General features: G+C 47.4%; 1 protein-coding gene across 1 annotated transcript in view; it reads left to right on the top strand.

The window, feature by feature from the left end:
* ITGA3 (integrin subunit alpha 3) overlaps positions 1–21,113 on the top strand; it is a 168,973-nt gene that overhangs the window by 110,947 nt on the left and 36,913 nt on the right. Inside the window, exons 12-14 of the mRNA XM_082271775.1 lie at positions 10,766–10,902; positions 13,359–13,505; positions 18,081–18,178. Coding sequence (XP_082127901.1) covers positions 10,766–10,902; positions 13,359–13,505; positions 18,081–18,178 — 382 coding nt within the window. The remainder of the gene's footprint in view (positions 1–10,765; positions 10,903–13,358; positions 13,506–18,080; positions 18,179–21,113) is intronic.

The following is a 21,113-nucleotide window of genomic DNA, read 5'->3' as shown; positions in this document are numbered from 1 at the left end:
CCAGGTCTATCCCCACTTGGCAAAACAATTGACCCCCTGATAAATTTATTTTAGTAAGTGTTCCCTAAAACGTGAAAAAAAAAAACTTTTAGGGGCACCTCTAGGGTAAAGGGCTGCAAAATGTTGTTCTAGACCATCATTGGTATCAGTGGCAGAAATAGTGCCCCATTGTTGGTGCCAGTGGAGGAAAAGTGCCCCATTATTGGTGTCAGTGAGAGGAATAGTGCCCCATTGTTGGTGTAAGTGGGAGATTAGTGCCCCATTGTTGGTGCCAGCGGAGGAAAAGTGCCCCATTGTTGGTGTCAGTGGGAGAAATAGTGCCCGTTGTTGGTGCCAGTGGGAGGAATCGTGCCTCATCATTGGTGTCAGTGGGAGGAATAGTGCCCCATTGTTGGTGTCAGTGGAGCAATAGTGCCCCATTATTGGTGTCAGTGGGAGGAATAGTGCCCCATTGTTGGTGTCAGTGGAGGAATACTGCCCCATTGTTGGTGTCAGTGGAGGAATAGTGCCCCATTGTTGGTGTCAGTGGGAGGAATAGTGCCCCATTGTTGGTGTTAGTGAGAGGAACAGTGCCCCATTGATGGTGTCAGTTTGAGGAATAGTGTCCCATCATTGGTGTCAGTGGAATGAATAGTTCCCCATCGTTTGTGTCAGTGGGAGGGTGTCAGTGGGAGGAATAGTGCCCCATCATTGGTGCCGGTGGGAGGAATCGTGCCCCATCCTTGGTGTAAGTGGGAGGAATCGTGCCCCATCATTGGTGTCAGTGGGAGGAATAGTGCCCCATCATTGGTGCCGGTGGGAGGAATCGTGCCCCATCCTTGGTGTAAGTGGGAGGAATCGTGCCCCATCATTGGTGTCAGTGGGAGGAATAGTGCCCCATTGTTGGTGTCAGTGGGAGCAATAGTGCCCCATTATTGGTGTCAGTGGAGCAATAGTGCCCCATTATTGGTGTCAGTGGGAGGAATAGTGCCCCATTATTGGTGTCAGTGGAGCAATAGTGCCCCATTATTGGTGTCAGTGGGAGGAATAGTGCCCCATTATTGGTGTCAGTGGAGGAATAGTGCCCCATTGTTGGTGTCAGTGGGAGGAATAGTGCCCCATTGTTGGTGTTAGTGAGAGGAACAGTGCCCCATTGTTGGTGTCAGTTTGAGGAATAGTGTCCCATCATTGGTGTCAGTGGAATGAATAGTTCCCCATCGTTTGTGTCAGTGGGAGGGTGTCAGTGTGAGGAATAGTGCCCCATCATTGGTGCCAGTGGGAGGAATCGTGCCCCATCCTTGGTGTAAGTGGGAGGAATCGTGCCCCATCATTGGTGTCAGTGGGAGGAATAGTGACCCATTGTTGGTGTCAGTGGGAGGAATAGTGCCCCATTATTGGTGTCAGTGGAGCAATAGTGCCCCATTATTGGTGTCAGTGAGAGGAATAGTGCCCCATTATTGGTGTCAGTGGAGGAATAGTGCCCCATTGTTGGTGTCAGTGGAGGAATAGTGCCCCATTGTTGGTGTCAGTGGGAGGAATAGTGCCCCATAGTTGGCTGGTTGCAGGAAGTCCCATCATTGCTGTCAGTGGGAGGAATAGTGTCCCATCATTCAGCTTCGGGTGTGGCTGCTGGAAGGTTCTCTGGCTGTGTGTCTGTTGCTGCTCCAGGTGATCTGTGTAAGAGGGTGTGAGGTGAAATCCCTCCCAGCTCTCCTGGCCCCCTTCTGGGGAAGCCATGGAGGCCAGCAGGGCCTCTCCTGCTGGAGGCTCTCAGACATCCCCTGGGCGGATGGATGGCACCCCTGCTCCTGTGCAGCCCGTGGTTGGTGATCTCTCTGCACCTGGTGAGGATGAAGATGCTGGATCCATTCGGGAGCGAGTGGTGGCCGGGATCAAAGTCCTCAATAAGGAGAGAGACAAGCTCTACAAGCTTAGAGCGGATTTAAAGCGCCTGAGAAAGCAGCGTGAAGGCTTGTTCAGCAAGAACCGTGGATCTATGGATTCAGAGGTCCAATTAGCGAAAGTCCGTGTGGATCATCAAGAAACTATCGTGGCCATGATGGAAGGCAGGGATGGTCCCTTCAGGGAGAAGTTTTGCAATGAACGGAGGTTTGCAAAGATGGAGGTGGAGGAGGAGACCCCCGGTTCTGACCCCCTTCCCCCTCAAGGTGAGGTAAGCAGCCCATTGCCATCTCAGGGCTCAGGAGGCATGTTGAAAGTTATACAGGTAATGGAGTCTCCAATGCAGGAAGATCAGCTGGTGTTTGGTGATGTGGAGGACTTACCTGAGAGTGTGCCTGATAAAGTAAAGTATATAAAGCCCCAGCTTACAGATAAAACAGTTTTTGTGCCTTTTAGCACCTTGCCTAGTGATGGGTTTCCTAATGACACTCAGGGTGATTCCCCTATGCTCAGCAATGTTGTGCCTGCTGCTGATGTCTCTAAACAGGAAAAGTTGTGTTTAAAAAATGACATTTCTGCTGAAGAACCACAAAACCCAGAAGAGCCGATTAACCCCCCTTCTGCTGAGCTTAAAACTATTTCAGTCACTGTTGTACAGGACTCTACAGCGCAGCAGCAGGAAACATCTGGTACTGCATCAGAAACAGTTATCCCTAATAACATTGCAGGCATGGTGGATCCCACCATTATATGTGGAACTGATAATGCTGCTTGTTTAGGCCAAGCTGGTAAAAATAATAATTGTAGTGTACCTGATAATGTGACATCAGTGTGGGGTCTTGGCCCTAAAAAACCTACATTTGCACAGGTGGTAAGCTGTGCTCCTGGCAATATCACCAAGCCAGGGTTACAATCAAGGAGGAGCTCTGCTTCTAATCAGGGTTTTCCCTCGCGGGCTGCCACTATGAGCGCCATTGGATCTGGTATTGGATCTATGGCTTCTGCTGGGGGTCCAAGGCGGAACGTAGTCCTCCTTAAATGGGAAGGTGGTGCAGTCCCTCTAGCAAGGCGTATGGTGGTGGACCTGATCTTAGATATGGGTTTTGGGGCTAATGACCTATATGCCCTGATACATGTGGCTGGAAGCCGGGAATACACAGTTAGTTTCACCAGACCAGAGGGTCTTGACTTGTTCTGGGAACGATATATGGCTCGGTGCAGGTCAAGACCCGAATGGGAAGGTCTGGTGCCAGTGGCAGTTTCCCAAAGGTCAACAGTGAAGAAAATTACTATTGTCCTTACAAATGAGAGTGTTCCTGCTCGGGACTTAGAGGTCTGGTTGAGAAATTATGGGGATGTTTTGACCAGGCCGGATAAAATTCATGATGAGCGTGGCATCTGGACCGGGGGTTGGTCGGTAACGGTCAGGTTGGCTAGGGATGGGAATGTTGTCCGTCACCTGCCCTCCTCTGCTTTTATAGGGAGGGATAGGATGACTATTTTTTATCCCGGTCAGCCAAAACTGTGTCACCGCTGTGGAGAAAAGGGGCATTTTAGCTCCTTTTGTTCAGCACTGATCTGTTCAGTGTGTCGGGGACAGGGTCATGTGGCCAGGGACTGCACCCAGGCGATAAGGTGCAACCTGTGCCTGCGCCTTGGCCACCCCTACAGCCGATGTCCTGAAGCCTGGCATAATATGGATAGAGAGGTGATAGATGATCTGTTAAGGCTGGACAGGATGGAGGATGAGGCCCCTGTTGTACCACCCTCCTCTGCGGTGACTGACCCCCCTGGTCTTGTGCAGGATCCCTCCCTAGTCCCTGTACCCACCCCTCCTGTATCTGTAAGTTTTCCTTCTGTGTCTGTCCCTGTGTCCCCCCGGCCTACTGTACCGGCTCCTCTTGTGTCAGAATCTGCCAAGTCTGTGCCCCCTGAGTCAGTTATTCCTGATCAGTCTTCCCTTCCTAAGTGTGACCTTAAAGAAGCCCCCCACCCACCAGGAGTGGTAGAGGGTACCAAAAAGGGTGCTGCTGCGGCTTCCTCTGTAAAGAAGTCTTCTGTGAAGACTTCAAAGAAGAAGAAGAAAACAAGAGATGAAAGCATCTCTGAATCTGACCTTCAGTACCTGGAGGAGAGAAGGAAGGTTGTGAGGCGGAAGAGACAGACGGTGAGGACGGAACAGGGACAGGATGCCTCAGTGACTGTCTCCAACCGTTCTAGGGCTTCTGCTTGGGATATCTCCTCATCTGGGGATTCTTCTGAGCAGAATTCAGATATTGAAATGGAGTTGGAGGAGGCTTCAAGAAAGAGAGAGGCTTCTGGTGATGAGCAGCAGAGGGGAGCTAAGAAGCAATCCACCCAATAACCCAAATGGCGGTTCCCCCTCCGTTAAAAGTGGTGACAATAAATGTCGCCAGCATTAAGTCGGTAAGAGCTCGTTCTATGGCCTTATTTTTGTTCAGCCAATTAGATGCTGAAATTTTATTTTTGCAGGAGACTAGGCTCACCTCCTTGGCAGATATTCATATGGCCAAGAGAGAGTGGAGGTATGGTCCATCTTACTGGTCTCTTGCGGCCGAGCCTTACGGCGGGGTGGCGGTGTTGTTTAAAACCGGCATGGTAACTGTCCGGCGGGTTATTGAGGTGGAGATTGGGAGATGTATGGTCTTAGACGTTCTTGTGGGAGGGCAGGACCTGCGCCTAATTAATATTTATGGGCCGCACACAAAGTGGGACAGGAAATGCCTTTTTACAAGGATCAAGCCATTTCTTTTTACATCCCGGCAAGTGGTTTTTGGAGGTGACTTTAATACTGTGACTAGGCCCAAGGACAGGAAGGACTTCAATGACCGGCTGGGATATGATAGCGTTTTTTTAAATAGTATGGTTAGGGATGCTGGTCTTGTGGATGTGCACATTAAGCACCTCCCGGATGACACAGGGTTCACCTTTCATCGAGGTAATAGTCAGAGTAGGATAGATAGGTTTTTTTTGAAGGAGGCCTCTGCTTTCTCACCCCCAGTGGTGCAGGCGGTGGAGTTCTCTGATCACTGTATGCTATCTGTGGTCTTGAATGCTTCAGATTTCCCTCAGAGGGGCAAAGGCATCTGGAGATTAAATTCGACTCTCCTTGAGGAAGAACATGTTAGACAATCCTTTGAGGAATTCTTTCAGGCACAGGTGACCATCCTGGACTTTTGTAGCAGCAAGGCTGAGTGGTGGGAGCTGACCAAAAAGAGGATTGCTGGATTCTTCAGGGGCCTAGCCAATAGAAAACATTTTAATAGATACATGACCTACCAACGTTTGCGGAGGAAGCTGGATATTCTTGTCTCGAGAGGAGGAGATCCTGGGGCAATCTCTGAAGTGAAAATCCTCCTCAGGAAGTGTCAATATGACCGGCATACCTCTTTGGTTCTGGAGCGGGACTATGGGAAATACCACTCGCCTGACCCTTACCAGAACTGCAAACAGGGTGTAGCTGTTAAGATGGTCGTTGGCCTTAAGGATAGTACAGGTTCCTTGACAAAGTCCAGGTCAGGGATCCTGGAGGTCGTGAGGTCTTTTTATGCTGAACTTCTTGGGAGGAAGGAGCTTGACCGAGACAAGATGGAAAGCTTTTTGGACTCTATTCCAGGTCTAAATGGTGGAGATGTCCCTTTGATGAATTTGACAGAAGAGATCACAGTTGAAGAGGTGACGAGGGCAATTGAACAGCTTGGCATCAAGAAGTCACCTGGACCGGATGGTCTGACGGCTGAGTTTTACAAAGCCTTTAAGTCTATTCTGGCCCCACATTTGGTAGAGATTTTTAACAGTTGTCTTGCTGAGGGGGTGCTTCCCACTTCCATGAGACACTCAGCTGTGATTCTTCTTTCAAAAGGTAAAGATCCTTTGATGATTGAGAATTGGCGCCCCATCAGCCTTCTCAATGTCGATAGAAAGGTGCTGGCGAAGATACTTTTCTGGCGCCTATCGGCAGTAGCAGAGTCTTTGCTTTCTCGCCATCAGCACTGTTCGATCCAGGGTAGGAGCACCTTCACAGCGGTTTTAGCTGTCCGGGAGGCCTTGGAGCAGTGCAGGGCTGCAGGCTGGGGAAAGTATCTACTGGCATTGGATCAGGCAAAGGCTTTCGATCGTGTCAACCATGAGTACCTGTGGTTGCTCTTTAGTAAGTACGGTCTGCCGGGTGGTTTTGTCGATTGGTTAAAAGTTTTGTATAAGGGGGCAGAAAGCTTCCCTCTTGTTAATGGTTGGGTTGGACAGTCCTTTGAGGTTGGTTCTGGGGTGCGCCAGGGTTGTCCGCTGAGTCCCCTGCTCTATGTGTTTGCAATCGACCCCTTCATCAGGAGGCTAGAGAGCAGCATGTTGTGTGGGGTACCAGTGGGAATCCCGGGTGAGCCGCCTTTGAGGGTTGTTGCCTATGCGGATGATGTGTCAGTGATTGTCACTGGGACAGATGAAGCGGAGGAGGTGGTCTCTCTGACATCACGGTACTCTGAAGCATCAGGCTCCAAGATCAATCGGGAAAAGAGTGAAGTTTTTTGGATGGGAAAGGAAGGTGAGGGGTTTGATCTCCCGGACACTTTTCCAGTGCCCCAGGAAAAAATTAAGATATTAGGCATTGAATTTGGACCTGGCGATTATGGCCTCAAAAACTGGGAAGGCAGGCTGGAAGTTGCCAATACTAAGGTGGTCAGCTGGAAGAGATGGAAGTTATCTCTGAGGGAAAGGGTTGATCTGATTAAGACTTACCTGATACCGATCTTCTTGTATGTCAGCCCTGTCTGCATCTTGCCAGTGTCTCTCTATGCTAGGATCTATAGTGTGTTCTTCCAGATGCTGTGGGGGAACAGACTGAACCCCATCAAGAGGAATGTCACCTATCTATCCAGGAGGGAGGGTGGCTTAGGTATGGTCAACCCCGTTCTTTTCTTTTCTCTGCTATTTCTCAAGTTTAACATTGGTAGTATGCTTGCAGTGAAACCTCCTGGATGGGCAGGCATGTTTAGATCTTGGTTTAGGCCTTTTCTGCGACTTTGGGAAGAAGGTGGCCAAGTGAAGAATCTCAGGGGTCATCGTGGTCAGCTCCCAGCCTATGTCGCTCCGTGTCTGAAGTTGCTGCGGCAGTGGCGACTGTCGGCTGAAGATCTCAGATCCGCTCCGAGGAAAGTCCTTATGAGCCGAGTCTTGAGTGAAGTCTTTCATGACCCACTGGCCTTAAGGGATTGCCCAGGCCCAATTTTGAGGGAAGGGTTAAGATTGATTAATTTGGCTAGAGTCCCCCTTAAATTCAGGGATCTGGCCTGGTTGTGCTTCCACGGGAGGCTTTATGTTCGGGGCAATTTGAAATTCCGCAGTGGGATGGATCGTGGTTGTCCTCGGGAGGAATGTGCAGGTGAGGAGGAGACTATGGACCATTTTCTGCTTCGTTGCCCTTTTAACATAGAGGTATACAAACAGGTTGGGCGGGCCCTCGGTGTTCCTTTCCTCTCCAGGCTGGGTTATGCTGAGTGGGTGTACGGAGCATTCAATACTGGTGGGGGCTTTTGTTTGGATACACTTTTTTTAGTTAGTTTAGTAGTCCGTTATTACACATGGAACGCACGGTGTCAGGTCACCCTTCGGCGTAAAATCCTTCCTGTTCAGGTGGTGGTGTGTGACATTCTGCATGAGGTGGGGAAGATTCGGGCGCTTGAGAGAGACAAGTGGGGTCAGAGGGCTTGGCTGAAGGCGTGGAGGGGTTTCAAGCCTCCCTGACTGCCAGGAGTCTCTTTCCCGGGTGTGGCTTTCTGTCTCTTATCACCCTAGATTTTTTCTTAATGCTCAGTTTTTGATAAATGGCTGCATACATAGGTGATGGGTTGTGCCTCTTAGGCCCTCTCTGCTGCTTTATGTAAATAGTTTTCTAAGAATGTTGGAAGTGGATTATGTATATATTGTATATATTCTGCACATGGATGTGAATTCCTTTGTTTTTTTCTGTTGGAATATTGTACTATAGTTCTGTTTTTTACTTTTGTATAAAATATGTTGCTTGATTCTTTTCAATAAAAGATCAATAGTGCCCCATTATTGTGTCAGTGGAAGGAATAGTGCCCCATTATTGTGTCAGTGGAAGGAATAGTGACCCATCATTGGTGTCAGTGGAAGGAATGGTGCAGCATCATCCGTATCAGTGGGAGTAATATCGCTTTATGTCTGTGGGGAGGAATTTCCAAGGGCCGGATAAAGGTAAAGGGAAGCAAAGGGCTGCATCCGGCCCGCGAGCCGCATTTTGGAGACCACTTTTCTAGTCCATTGTTTCCCAAACAGGTGACCCAATTGAAAAACTAAAAAAAATGCAGGGTTTAGGTATACTTTAAAAGGGTAAAGCAGTTTTAAACCAATAACTGAATATTTAATATAATACAGCTTGGTAAGGTGTGGCGGCTGCATTTTTTTTTCTTTGTTTAGTTTTTTTTTCTGTTTCCACTTATTGATCTGACCAGTAACTCACCTCCTGTATTAGAATGTCTCCACTCTGGATGAAGGAAAATATAGACACTTTTGGACAGTAGCATTGTTAATCTGGGGGATGGGAATGTTAGATGTACTAGCAGATTCAGATACACTAACAAATTGACGTTGAACTCCAGCTAACACTTTAAAAGCAGTTCCAGCAAGCATTTTTCCCTAAGGGTTTTACATAAATGAATAAGCACCCCTGTCAGTGTTACATGGTTTGTCTCAACCCTCTGCTACATTCTTTAGGACAGCTTGTTCTGTTGAAAAACAGACTTTTTGACCAAATCACCAGCTGAAATTAAAGGAAAGAAAGTCTAAAAAATATAAAACAAATTCAGCCATCACATCTAGGAATTGGTAGGCTGCAGTATAATAAATGTTTCCGTTTGGTTTAATATCACTTTAAGCTGGCCATACACTGATTGAAATTTAGCCGGTTCAGCAGTGACTGGCCAAATTATGATTAGTGGGTGACCATCCTCACTCAACAGAAGTCAATTGTTTGATCTACAAATATAAAATTTTGCTGTATGGATCTCCATGAATTTGATTTCAATACCCCTGGGCTAGTATAGTATATGGAAGGTCTGTTATAGGTGTAGTCAGTGGTGTATTTTGGTTTTGTGCTGCCTTAGGCAAGACTAAAATTGGGCCCCCCTCCACCGTTTAAATTTGTCCCACCCCTTCCTTCTCAAGTGGCTATGCAGGGTCCCTGGTGGCTATTTGGGGTCTCTGGTGGTGTTGGTGTCACCTGGCGCCTGCCACAGTGCCCCCTCACTAGCCTGCCACAGTGCTCCCACCCCCTTGCTAAGAGAATATATAGGAAGGAGAGAGAGATGGGGGAGATGGAAAATGAGAGAATAGGTGGGGGGGGGGGAGAGGGAGGGAGGATGAGAGAAAGGGGGTGAGATTGAGAGGTGGGGGTGAGAGAGAGAGTGAGGCAGGGGTTAAAGAGAGAAAGAGGGGTGAGAGAGAGAGAGGCAGGGGTGCGAGAGAGAGAGAGAGAGAAGTGGGGGGTGAAAGAGAGAGAAGTGGGGGGTGAAAGAGAGAGAAGTGGGGGGTGAAAGAGAGAGAGAGGTGGGGGTGAGAGAGAAGTGTGGGTGAGAGAGAGAGAAGCGGGATGAGAGCGAGAGGTGGGGGGTGAAATAGAGGTGGGGGTGAGAGTCGGATGAGAGAGAGAGAGAAGTCGGGGGTGAAAGAGAGAGAAGCGGGGTGAAAGAGAGAGAGGCAGGGGTAAGGGAGAGAGAAGTGGGTGGGGGGGGTGAGAGAGAGAGGTCGGGGGGTGAGAGAGGCGGGTGTGAGACAGAAGCGGGGTGAGAGAGAAGCAGAGGTGAGGGAGAGAGGTGGGGGGGGGGGTGAGAGAGAGGTAGGGTGAGAGATAAAGAAGTGGGGGGTGAAAGAGGGGGTGAGAGGGAGAGAGAAAGAGGCAGGTTGAGAGAGAGATGGGGGGTGAGAAAGAGAGAAGTGGGAGTGAAAGAGAGAGAGGCGGGGTGAAGGGGGGGGGGTGAGAGATAGAGAAGTGGAGGTGAAAGAGAGAAAGAGGCAGGTTGAGAGAGAGAGAGAGAAGTGGGAGTGGAAGAGAGGGAGGCGGGTGAGAGAGGGGTGTTGTGAGAGAGAGGCGGGTGAGAGAGGGGTGTTGTGAGAGAGGGGGGTGAGAGAGAGGGGTGTTGTGAGAGAGGGGGGATAAGAGAAGGGGGGGTGAGAGAGAAGGTAGGTGGGTGAGAGAGAGGACAGGGGCGTTAGAGAGAGAGGGGCCACCCTATCCCCCCATACTATACCAGGAGACTCTCCCATCCCCCTCCCCCCCAAAAAAAACGACACCAGACTCTCACCTTCCCGCAGCCCGCTAACTCCTTTTTTACCAACTGTGTGTAGCAGGCCTGCCGAGGCACGATCACAGCCCGGGACTCTGACCTGCTCTGCCTCCTCCTTCGCTCCCTTTTCACGGAACGGTTAGTCTGTGGCCACCTCTGGTGTCAACTCTGGTGGGTGTCACCCCCCCGTAGTGACACTACTGCTTCTCTGCAGTCCTCATAATGTTTCTTCTGCTTGGGGTGGCAACCCCCTGAAAAAGACCTTGTTTGCCTCACGGTAGATACCCCCCAGGTGTAGTGAGTGGTGGGCCAAAGTGCCACATTGGTAACCCATGCCCATTGATGGAGAAAGTATGATACAGAGTCAGTTTTAGCTGTTGAAGAACATAAAGAAATAAAAGTAAGGAAGTCGTATAAAGAAACGTAAGTAGGGTGAGTAACCCCTTTTTAATGCTGGAATACATTGGTAGCTCACAGATTGGCTATTTTTCTATTCTGTATGTGCTCTATTAGGATGAGAATTACTAAAACCACAATAAAATTGTTTTTTTTTATTCTCACAGCCCTCCAATACACTTTGGATGCTGATTTTGACAGGCGACCTACCCGGGTGAAGTTTCAAGGGGGATCTGGAGCCGTATACAAGGGCTTCTTCTCAATGCCAGAGACTACGTGTCAGAACCTCAAGCTTCTCCTAGTGGTGAGTGAGGCTTTGTCCCCACAATGCTTAGGGTATAATTATTAATAAGGTTTGATCATTAGGTATCCTCTGCTTAGATGTAAACATAAAGTGGACATGTCAGGGGTGAAATCAGGCTGTGATGGCGAACCTTGGCACCCCAGATGTTTTGGAACTACATTTCCCATAATGCTCATGCACTCTGCAGTGTAGTTGAGCATCATGGGAAATGTAGTTCCAAAACATCTGGAGTACTAAGGTTTGCCATCACAGCCTTAGAGCTGTAACTTCAGGTGGGAAGTATGCAGTGTGTGTGGTATGCTATTTCGGCAAGCTCAGTAAGCTTAGGATGTTATCGGTGTGCAGCCCGACTTTCTTTGAAGTTGCATTTGACGTGAAGTGTGAACGGGCTCCTGGGCTTCTACACCCGGCTGTGCCGCAGGCAGGGCCGCTTATGGGGGGGGCCACCAGCCCTCCTGTAGGGGGCCGGGGCACACAGGGGGGCCCTGAACAGCAGAGGGAATCAGTTCGGTCGGACAGAGGGGCAATTGCAGGATGCCCTGTGTGTCTCTCTGCAGCAGCTGAAAACTGATTTCTCTCCCGCTGGCTTTCAGTTGCTGCAGGGAGAGACACAGACACAGGGCCCCCTGCAGAAGCTGCTGGCTTCCCTGTCCCTTAACCACTTAAGCCCCGGAAGATTTTACCCCCTTCCTGACCAGGGGGTATTTTGCGATTCGGCACTGCGTGACTTTAACGGACAATTGCGCGGTCGTTCGGCGCTGTACCTAAACGAATTTGACGTCATTTTTTCCCCACAAACAGAGCTTTCTTTTAGTGGTATTTGATCACCTGTGTGACTTTTTGATCATGCGCTATAAACAAAAAAAAGAGCGTCAATTTTGCAAAAATAACAATATTTTTCACATTTTTTTATATGAAATTCCCCAAATAAAATGTAAAAATCAAACATTTTTTAACATTTTCGGCCAATTTGTTTTATGCTACATATGTTTGGTAAAAAAAATCGCAAAAAGCGTATTTTGATTGGTTTGCGCAAAAGTTATCGCGTTTACTAACAAAGGGAAAGATTTTTGTCATTTTTGTTGTTTTTTTTTAACGCGTAATGGCGGCGATCTGCGTTTTTTTTTTTGCGGCACTGCGACATTGCGGCGGACAGATCGGACCCATGACTGACATTTTTGACACTTTTGGGGTTACCAGTGACATTTCTACAGTAATCAGTGCTATACATATGCACTGTTACTGTAAAATTACACTGGCAGTGAAGGGGTTAACTTTATTTGAGAGGGAGGGGTGGTGTGTGTCCCTAGGGGCGTGATTCTAACTGTGATTGGCTGTGGCTTGAGCTGTAGGAACAATGATCAACAGTCCTACATAGTAGAACCGTATGATCATTGTTTCTACACAGGGGAGAATGACAGGCGGCTTGTTTACACTAGCCGCCTGCCTTTCTCCCTCTCCACCCGACGATCGCCGAGTGACCGGCGGACAACGGGTCCGCCGGTCACACGCGCGGGGGGGGTCCGTGCCTCCAGCGGCGCGCGCTCGCTCCCCAGAGCCTCACAGGCTAGCGACGTAGACCTACGTCGCTCTGCCTGTGAGGGGCTGACTGCCGCAGTAAATATACTGTGAGCAATCGGCAAGTGGTTAAAAAAAAATAATAAATTGTAAAAAGATTATTTAAAAAAATGTAAAATAAAATAATTTATAAAATATTTAAACATTTTTTTTTAATTATAAAAAGTTTTTCCAAAAATGTATAAAACAATTAAAAAAAAGAGCTAATTCACACAGCTTCTTTGTTATCTTTGTGTCCTCTAAGAACGATTTTAGTATATTTTTATTGAAAATGTTGTTTTGATATATACAAGGGGGGCCCTGCCAGGTAGGCTGTATGGGGCCCTGTGATTTCTATCAGCAGCCCTGGCCGCAGGACTAAGGCAGGCCATAAACTGTGCGAATTTGGTTGCAGGAAAGAAATTTGCACGATTCTCCCATCAAACACAGTCTGTGCTGGCAGGGGAATCCGCGGTTGTCTTCTCCCGGTGGGGAACGATAGCATGACCAAAGACCAAATGGTCCATTGAGTCTGCCCTTTTCTGTTTGTTTTTTTGGAGTCTCTTTTATACTCTATATTATTTTTTGGTTTAAGGTTTATATGCACACATATCAACTTAAATCTCCATGTGGTTTGCTTCTTTTCTCACCAAAGTTTGTTTAAACACATTAAATACACAGTATTTTTTACAGGGGTGTGACATAGAATAGACAGTTTGCACAGTCTACCACAGATCATTAGAATCCATGGCATACACACAAAACCACATTATTAAAGGAACATTCCATACTGCAAAAGCATTCATCTGTTTCTACTTGCACCAAATGCAATCTATAGCTGAAATTCTTTAGCTCCTGTCTGTGCTTATCAGCATTTTATTATTTTTTTTACATTGTAGGACAGTATCCGAGATAAGCTGCATCCTATCCGCGTCTCCCTGAAATATTCCATTCTGGACCGGGAGCTGAAGCCTCGCTCTAATGTCGCCTCATTGGACAACTTCCCTGTGCTCAACCAAGATCAGAGTACGGAGCAAATTGTGGAGGTAAACCGCACACGACTTTTTATTTAGTTTTGGATAGAGCCAGGGCCAGATTACCTTAGGGGCTATTGGAGCTGCAGCTCCACGCCCCTACCTTAATATAGGCCCGGGTTGGCCATATTCACTGTTACCGCTCTTCTGTCACTTGTAAATACAGAAGTCTGGCTTCTGTGCTACAAGTGAAAGCAGGCTTCCCCAGGCAGCTCCCTCAGAACCTCCCCACACGGCACGAAGGCCAGACACAGAGGGACAGTACTATTCAGCCGTTACAGTGATGCGGTTGGGGCGGGTGTTTTTGCAGGGCTGACAGGCCAGGCAGATTTTCCGGGACTTCAGGCCGGCTCCGCGGGACTGCGGGACTCACGGCAATTTGCGGGACAGTCCCGCGGATTCCGGGACGGTTGGGAGGTATGCAGTTGCCGATGCATGGATGTGTTTAAGGGCTTCAGAGAGAGCATCCCATGTTGAATTAGGCATGCACGGCTGCACCCTTCCTCCTCAGGGTGCATGCTGAGGCACGGCCCTTAAGGCTCTTCAAAATCCTCAGCACCAAGTCCATAATGCTCTTAATCCGGCCCTGGATAGAGCAAGGAAGGGTTGGAGCCTTTTGACAGTTTTTATTTTTATTGAAGTGTCTGCACAGTTAGAAGATTTCACACCACTTCCTGTTAGGACTTTTATGAGTGTCACAGGGACTGATTGAAAATATCGCCAGAGGGGTCATAGACAGATTCTACTCGAAACCTAAAGCTTTGCCTGGGGTTAGGCTCTAATAATGGCCAGATATGATTATGAAGGATTTTCCAACATAGTGCTCCCAGAAGTTAGTCTGTGTTGTAGCTCAAATTTTGGACATCTGCATGGCAGCTGTAAGCATACTAGTTCTAGCTGTGGGGAACTTGTAAGGAGCTCTATGCACAACTTTCCTGTTCTATGTTAGCCATAGGTTTCAGGAGTGTGTACTTGTGTACAGGGGTGTGCCAACTAAATTCAGGCATAGTCCCTGTGCCTTCTGGTTGATGAACTCCCCTTGGCATGGTTGCTGGTCATAAAATGTGTTGGCTGTAGCTACTGATACGTTTTTACTGGACCATTTGTAGACTTCTCAACCTTGACACTAGGCGTTCCCATCCTTGATCAGATCCAATTTCCAATTATGACCACTCTGTTGGTTGGTAGCTGTAGCAGATAGTATTGATAGATTATTCTTATTCTTTTTCCCATGAGAGCTGTTAGTCACTAGAGCAGCATTTATCAACCTCTTTATCCCAGAGGAACCCCTAAAATAATTTTCAGGTTTGGAGAACTGTATTATTTTTCTAAGCAAGGTTATGCTTGCTTTATCTGCAGATGGCAGCGTGATGCCTCTATAGTGACCTCTAGTGGTTGTTTTTGTTAATGTGCAAGCTGTGTTTTCTAATGCACTATATGGGTAAAAGTATGTGGACACCTGACCATCACACCTACTCTATATGGGTAAAAGTATGTGGACACCTGACCATCACACCTACTTTATATGGGTAAAAGTATGTGGCCACCTGACCATCATACCTACTCTATATGGGTAAAAGTATGTGGACACCTGACCATCACACCTACTGTATATGGGTAAAAGTATGTGGCCACCTGACCATCATACCTACTCTATATGGGTAAAAGTATGTGGACACCTGACCATCACACCTACTTTATATGGGTAAAAGTATGTGGCCACCTGACCATCATACCTACTCTATATGGGTAAAAGTATGTGGACACCTGACCATCACACCTACTGTATATGGGTAAAAGTAAGTGGACACCTGACCATCACACCTACTGTATATGGGTAAAAATATGTGGCCACCTGACCATCACACCTACTGTGTATGGGTAAAAATATGTGGCCACCTGACCATCACACCTACTGTATATGGGTAAAAATATGTGGACACTTGACTATCACACCTAGTCTATATGGGAAACGTTTGTGGACACCTGACCATCACACCTACTGTATATGGGTAAAAGAATGTGGACACCTGACCATCACAACTACTGTATATGGATAAAAATATGTGGATACTTGACCATCACACCTACTGTATATGGGTAAAAGTAAGTGGACACCTGACCATCACACCTACTGTATATGGGTAAAAGTAAGTGAACACCTGACCATCACACCTACTGTATATGGGTAAAAGTATGTGGACACCTGACCATCACAACTACTGTATATGGATAAAAATATGTGGATACTTGACCATCACACCTACTGTATATGGGTAAAAGTAAGTGGACACCTGACCATCACACCTACTGTATATGGGTAAAAGTAAGTGGACACCTGACCATCACACCTACTGTATATGGGTAAAAATATGTGGCCACCTGACGCTCACACCTACTGTATATGGATAAAAATATGTGGATACTTGACCATCACACCTACTGTATATGGGTAAAAGTAAGTGGACACCTGACCATCACACCTACTGTATATGGGTAAAAATATGTGGCCACCTGACGCTCACACCTACTGTGTATGGGTAAAAATATGTGGATACTTGACCATCACATCTACTGTATATGGGTAGTGTATGTTGACACCTGAACATCACACCTACTGTATATGGGTAAAAGTATGTGGACACCTGACCATCACATCAACTGTATATGGGTAAAAGTAAGTGGACACCTGACCATCACACCTACTGTATATGGGTAAAAATATGTGGCCACCTGACGCTCACACCTACTGTATATGGATAAAAATATGTGGATACTTGACCATCACACCTACTGTATATGGGCAAAAGTATGTGGACACCTGACCATTACACCTACTCTATATGGGTAAAAGTATGTGGATACTTGACCATCACACCTACTCTACATATGGACACCTGACCATCACACCTATTGTATATGGGTAAAAGTATGTGGATACCTGACCATCATACCTACTCTGTATAAGTAAAAGTATATGGACACTTGACCATCACCCCTACTCTATATGTGTAAAAGTATGTGGACACTTGACTATCACTCTTATTCTAGTTGGTAAAAAGGATGTGTACACCCCTCCAAATTATTGATTTTAGGTGTTAATAATGAAGGGTGCTCTTGGGGAAGGGCCTTTTTGTTTCAACACCTCTAAACCAGAGCTGCATAGACACTACTATGATAAATCTGCTGTGGAAGAACTCAGGTGGCCTAAGCAGAGACCTGGCCTCACTCTTACTGATCACCTTTTAGGTTGTAAATGACAATTACAAGCCAGGTCTTCTCTGACAACATCAGTATATGGCTTCACGAATGCTCTTTTGGCTGAACAGGTACAAATTCCCTTAAACACACTCTATAATTATATTGATTGCCTTCCTAGAGTAAGGTTACCAGATTATTAAAATGAAGTCCGGGGACATATTTTTTTTTACTAGGAATGGCGGCAATCAGTGACTTATAGCGGGACTGCGATATTGCGGCTGTCAAATTGGACACTAATTAACACTTTTGACCTTTTGTGGGAAACAGTGACACCAATAGAGTGATCAATGCTAAAAATAGGCACTGTCACTGTAATAATGACACTGGCTGGGAAGGGGTTAACATGCACGGTAATCAAAGGGTTAAATGTGTGCCTAACAAGTGTTTTCTCACTGTGGGGGAGGTGCTTTTACTAGGGGAAGGCATAGATCCCTGTCCTTGCTTTGATCAATGTCTTCCATACTGACAGAATGGCGATCTGCCTTGTGTACATTGGCAGACCACTGTTCTGCCTGTGTACAGAACGATCGGCGAGTACCGGCAGATATTGAGTCCGCCGGACCCGCTGATCAGCTCCAATACCCAGAAATGCAGGATCACGTATATATAGATGATCCTGCGCAGCGCGACCGCCCTGTAGCAGTAAACCTGGTATGGGAACAGTCTGGTCACCCTACCCTAGAGTGGAGTGGAATAGTGGAATCTGTTAAAACCACAACGATGGAGCAAAATTCCCAAAAGTGGAAGGAAAGTCTGTGCAATAATCCACCTTTTAGATGTCACGTTCCCATTTACTGCATAGAGATTGTAATAAATCTCAATGTAAATACCTTTTCTTCAACTTTTTCCAAGCAGTTTTTGTGAAAGCAAAGCTGTGGTGAGTGTGTCCACCTGGGCAGGGACGACAACACAGCTAAATCCTTCCAGCAGTGACGTTTTCCCACCGGTACCTATAGCTCTACGGGGTTGTCCGCTCTGAAAGATTTACAAAGAGAAAGAGATCAGCTCACTGGAACTTTGCGATCACATGACCACTAGGAAAAATAATAAAAGAATAAAAACTAGAAGTTATATTGAGATTAAAGAGTGGTGTGGAGGCAACATTGGAAAGATTGGTCATTGCATAGCCTTTCCTTTTGCCTATGGTTTAGGGATAGACTGTCCACTAAGCTTACTGTCCATAATGGTGATGGTCAGGTGTCCACAAACTTACTGTTTGTTGTTGGTAGGAAATCTTATATTGGTGAATTGCCCCTAAAATAATTGCATACAAGAAACTTACCTTATACTGTATATATTATATAATATAATATATTCTTGTTGTAGGTTGACTTCCAGAAGGAGTGTGGAGCAGATAACGTGTGTCGGAGTAACTTACAGATGGAGTACGAATACCTGGGACAAAACAATGTGACCCTTCCAAGGTGTGACCCTACACAGTTATCTACATTGGATAAAATGAAGCCATAGCAGTAAATCTTAAAGTGGATAAAAATTGGCATATATGATGTAGTTGACCACTAGCATTACCACAGCAGTTTTTTTTTTTACAAGATTTCCCCTTAACAGGTTTTTATTACCTAAAAATTATTATTAAAGTGCAAATAGTGCGAATTTGCCTAGCGACAAAACAAATAATCAAAAGTGTTATTATACGTCACTAATGTTCAAAGCATATACAGAGTATAGCTAAGAAAAAAACTTCTGCGAGAAAGGAAAAAAAGAAACATAATTGCAGCAGCTCTTCTTGTTTTAAATCCACCGCTATGAATCCCCACAAAGCACCACTGTGGCATAGATCCCCCTTTAGAGCAGGGTCCCCATAGATCCCCTTTTAGAACAGGTTCCACATAGATCCTCCTTTAGAGCAGGGTCCCCCATAAATCCCTCTTTAGAGAAGGGTCCCTATAGATCCCCCTTTAGAGCAGGGTCCTCATAGAATCGATGGGGACCTTGCTCTAAAGGGGGATCTATGGGGACACTGCTCTAAAGGGGATCTATGGGGACCCTGCTCTAAAGGGGAATCTATGGGGACCCTGCTCTAAAGTGGGATCTATGGGGACCCTGCTCTAAAGTGGGATCTATGGCGACCCTGCTCTAAAAAGGGGATCTTTGGGGACCCTGCTCTAAAAGGGATCTATGGCATAGGTCCCCCATTAGAGCAGACCAGGGTCCCCAAAGATCCCCCTTTACTAGAGAATGTCCCCCCATAGATCCCTCTTTAGAGCAGGCCAGCCAGGGTCCCCCATAGATGCCCCTTTTTAAAGGCCAGTGGTCACCAAAGAAATACAGTCTGGATCAGGGATAGGTACGGACCAAGACTGTGGCCAGTGGCATACCAAACGGGGGGGTGCGGGGGGTGGGGACAGCCCACCCTGGGTGCCACACACGGGGAGGGTGTCATCAGGCCGCTCAGGGGTGCCCGCCGGCAAGCATCTTCCTGTGAAGGCAGCTGCAATAGCTCCTTCTCCTTCAGATTGAGCTGCTCACAGGGGGCGGGAAGAAGGTAAGTGCCTGTGCAACCTCCCTGTGTGCTGGATAGGAGGTGCGGTGGGGCAGCTGCATAAAGAGAAATGGATCCATATTTCTCCTGCACCCACTGAATGCCTGATTCTCCTCCTCTCCCTCCTGCAGGCATTCAGCGGCTGCAGGAGGAATATGACAAGATCAATTCCTCGTTAAGCAGCTGCCCCACCGCACCTCCTATCCAACTTCATTTGCTGGCCCCCCAGTCAGTGCTATCCAGCCCCCCCCCTCCCCTCCAGTGCTGTCCAGCACCCCCAGTGCTCTCCAGCCCCCTCCAGTGCACCTTAGCCCCCCTCCTCCCAGTTCTCTTCAACTCCCCACACCGCTTTTCAGCCCCCACATGCTCTCTGGCTCTCCCAGTGCTCTCTACCCCCCTGTGCACACTGGCTCTCCCCCTCAGTGATCTCCAGTTCCCCCCCAGTGCTCTCCAGTCCACTTTCCAACCCCCCTGCAATGCTTTCCAACCCCCCCCCCCCCTTAATGCTCTCCAGTACTCTCTGCTTCCTCTGTGCTCTCCGGCCCCCCTAGTGCTCTTCTATCTTCTATCATGTCTGCAGTCTCTGACCATCTCTTGTATCATGTCTGCAGTCTCTGACCATCTCTTGTATCATGTCTGCAGTCTCTGACCATCTCTTGTATCACGTCTGCAGTCTCTGACCATCTCTTGGATCATATCCTCAGTGACGGTCTCTGACCATCTCTTATATCATGTCTGCAGTTTCTGACCATCTCTTGTATCATGTCTGCAGTCTCTGACCATCTCTTGTATCATGTCTGCAGTCTCTGACCATCTCTTGTATTATGTCTGCAGTCTCTGACCATGTGCTGTATGATGTCTGCAGTCTCTGACCATCTCTTGTATCACATCTGCAGTCTCTGACCATCTCCTGTATTGTATCTGCAGTCTCTGACCATCTCTTGTATAATGTGCGCAGTCTCTAACCATGCCCTGTATCATGTCTGCGGTCTCTGACCATCTCTTGTATCATGTCTGCAGTCTCTGACCATCTCTTGTATCATGTCTGCAGTCTCTGACCATGCGCTGTATGATGTCTGCAGTCTCTGACCATCTCTTGTATCACATCTGCAGTCTCTGACCATCTCTTGTATCATGTCTGCAGTCTCTGACCATCTCTTGTATCGTCTGCAGTCTCTGACCATCTCTTGTATCATGTCTGCAGTCTCTGACCATGCGCTGTATGATGTCGGCAGTCTCTGACCATCTCTTGTATCACATCTGCAGTCTCTGACCATCTCCTGTATCGTATCTGCAGTCTCTGACCATCTCTTGTATCACGTGCGCAGTCTCTGATCATCTCTTGTATCATATCTGCAGTCTCTGACCATCTCTTGTATCATGTTTTAAAGTTTGGGGGGTGGGCCAGATATAGGATCCGCCCCCGGTGCCAAGTGCTCTAGGTATGCCACTGGCTGTGGCAGACATTTCCCAAAATACAGACCTTAGTGAAGTACACCAAGGTACATTTCAAATTCAAACCATTAAAAACGCTACTCTCTACTAGGGTTAAGGCCCTTCTCTAAAGAGGAATCTATGGGGATCCTGCTCTAAAGGGGGGTATATAGGGACCCTGGCCTGCTCTAAAGGGAATCTATGGGGACCATGCTCAAAAGGGGGATCTATGGCATAGATCCCCCTTTAGAGCAGGGTCCCCATGGATCCTCCTTTAGAGCAGGGTCCCCCATAAATCCCTCTTTAGAGCAGGCTAGGGTCCCCATAGATCTCCCTTTAGAGCAGGGTCCCCCATAGATACCTCTTTAGAGAAGGGTAGTGGGATCTATGGGTACCCTTCTTTAAAGGGGGATCTATGGGGA

The sequence above is a fragment of the Pelophylax lessonae genome (assembly GCF_965119305.1).
Source record: "Pelophylax lessonae genome assembly, chromosome: 11".
NCBI lineage: Eukaryota > Metazoa > Chordata > Amphibia > Anura > Ranidae > Pelophylax > Pelophylax lessonae.
The sequence above is the reverse complement of the archived record's forward strand: the minus strand, read 5'-3'. Positions and strand labels throughout refer to the sequence as shown.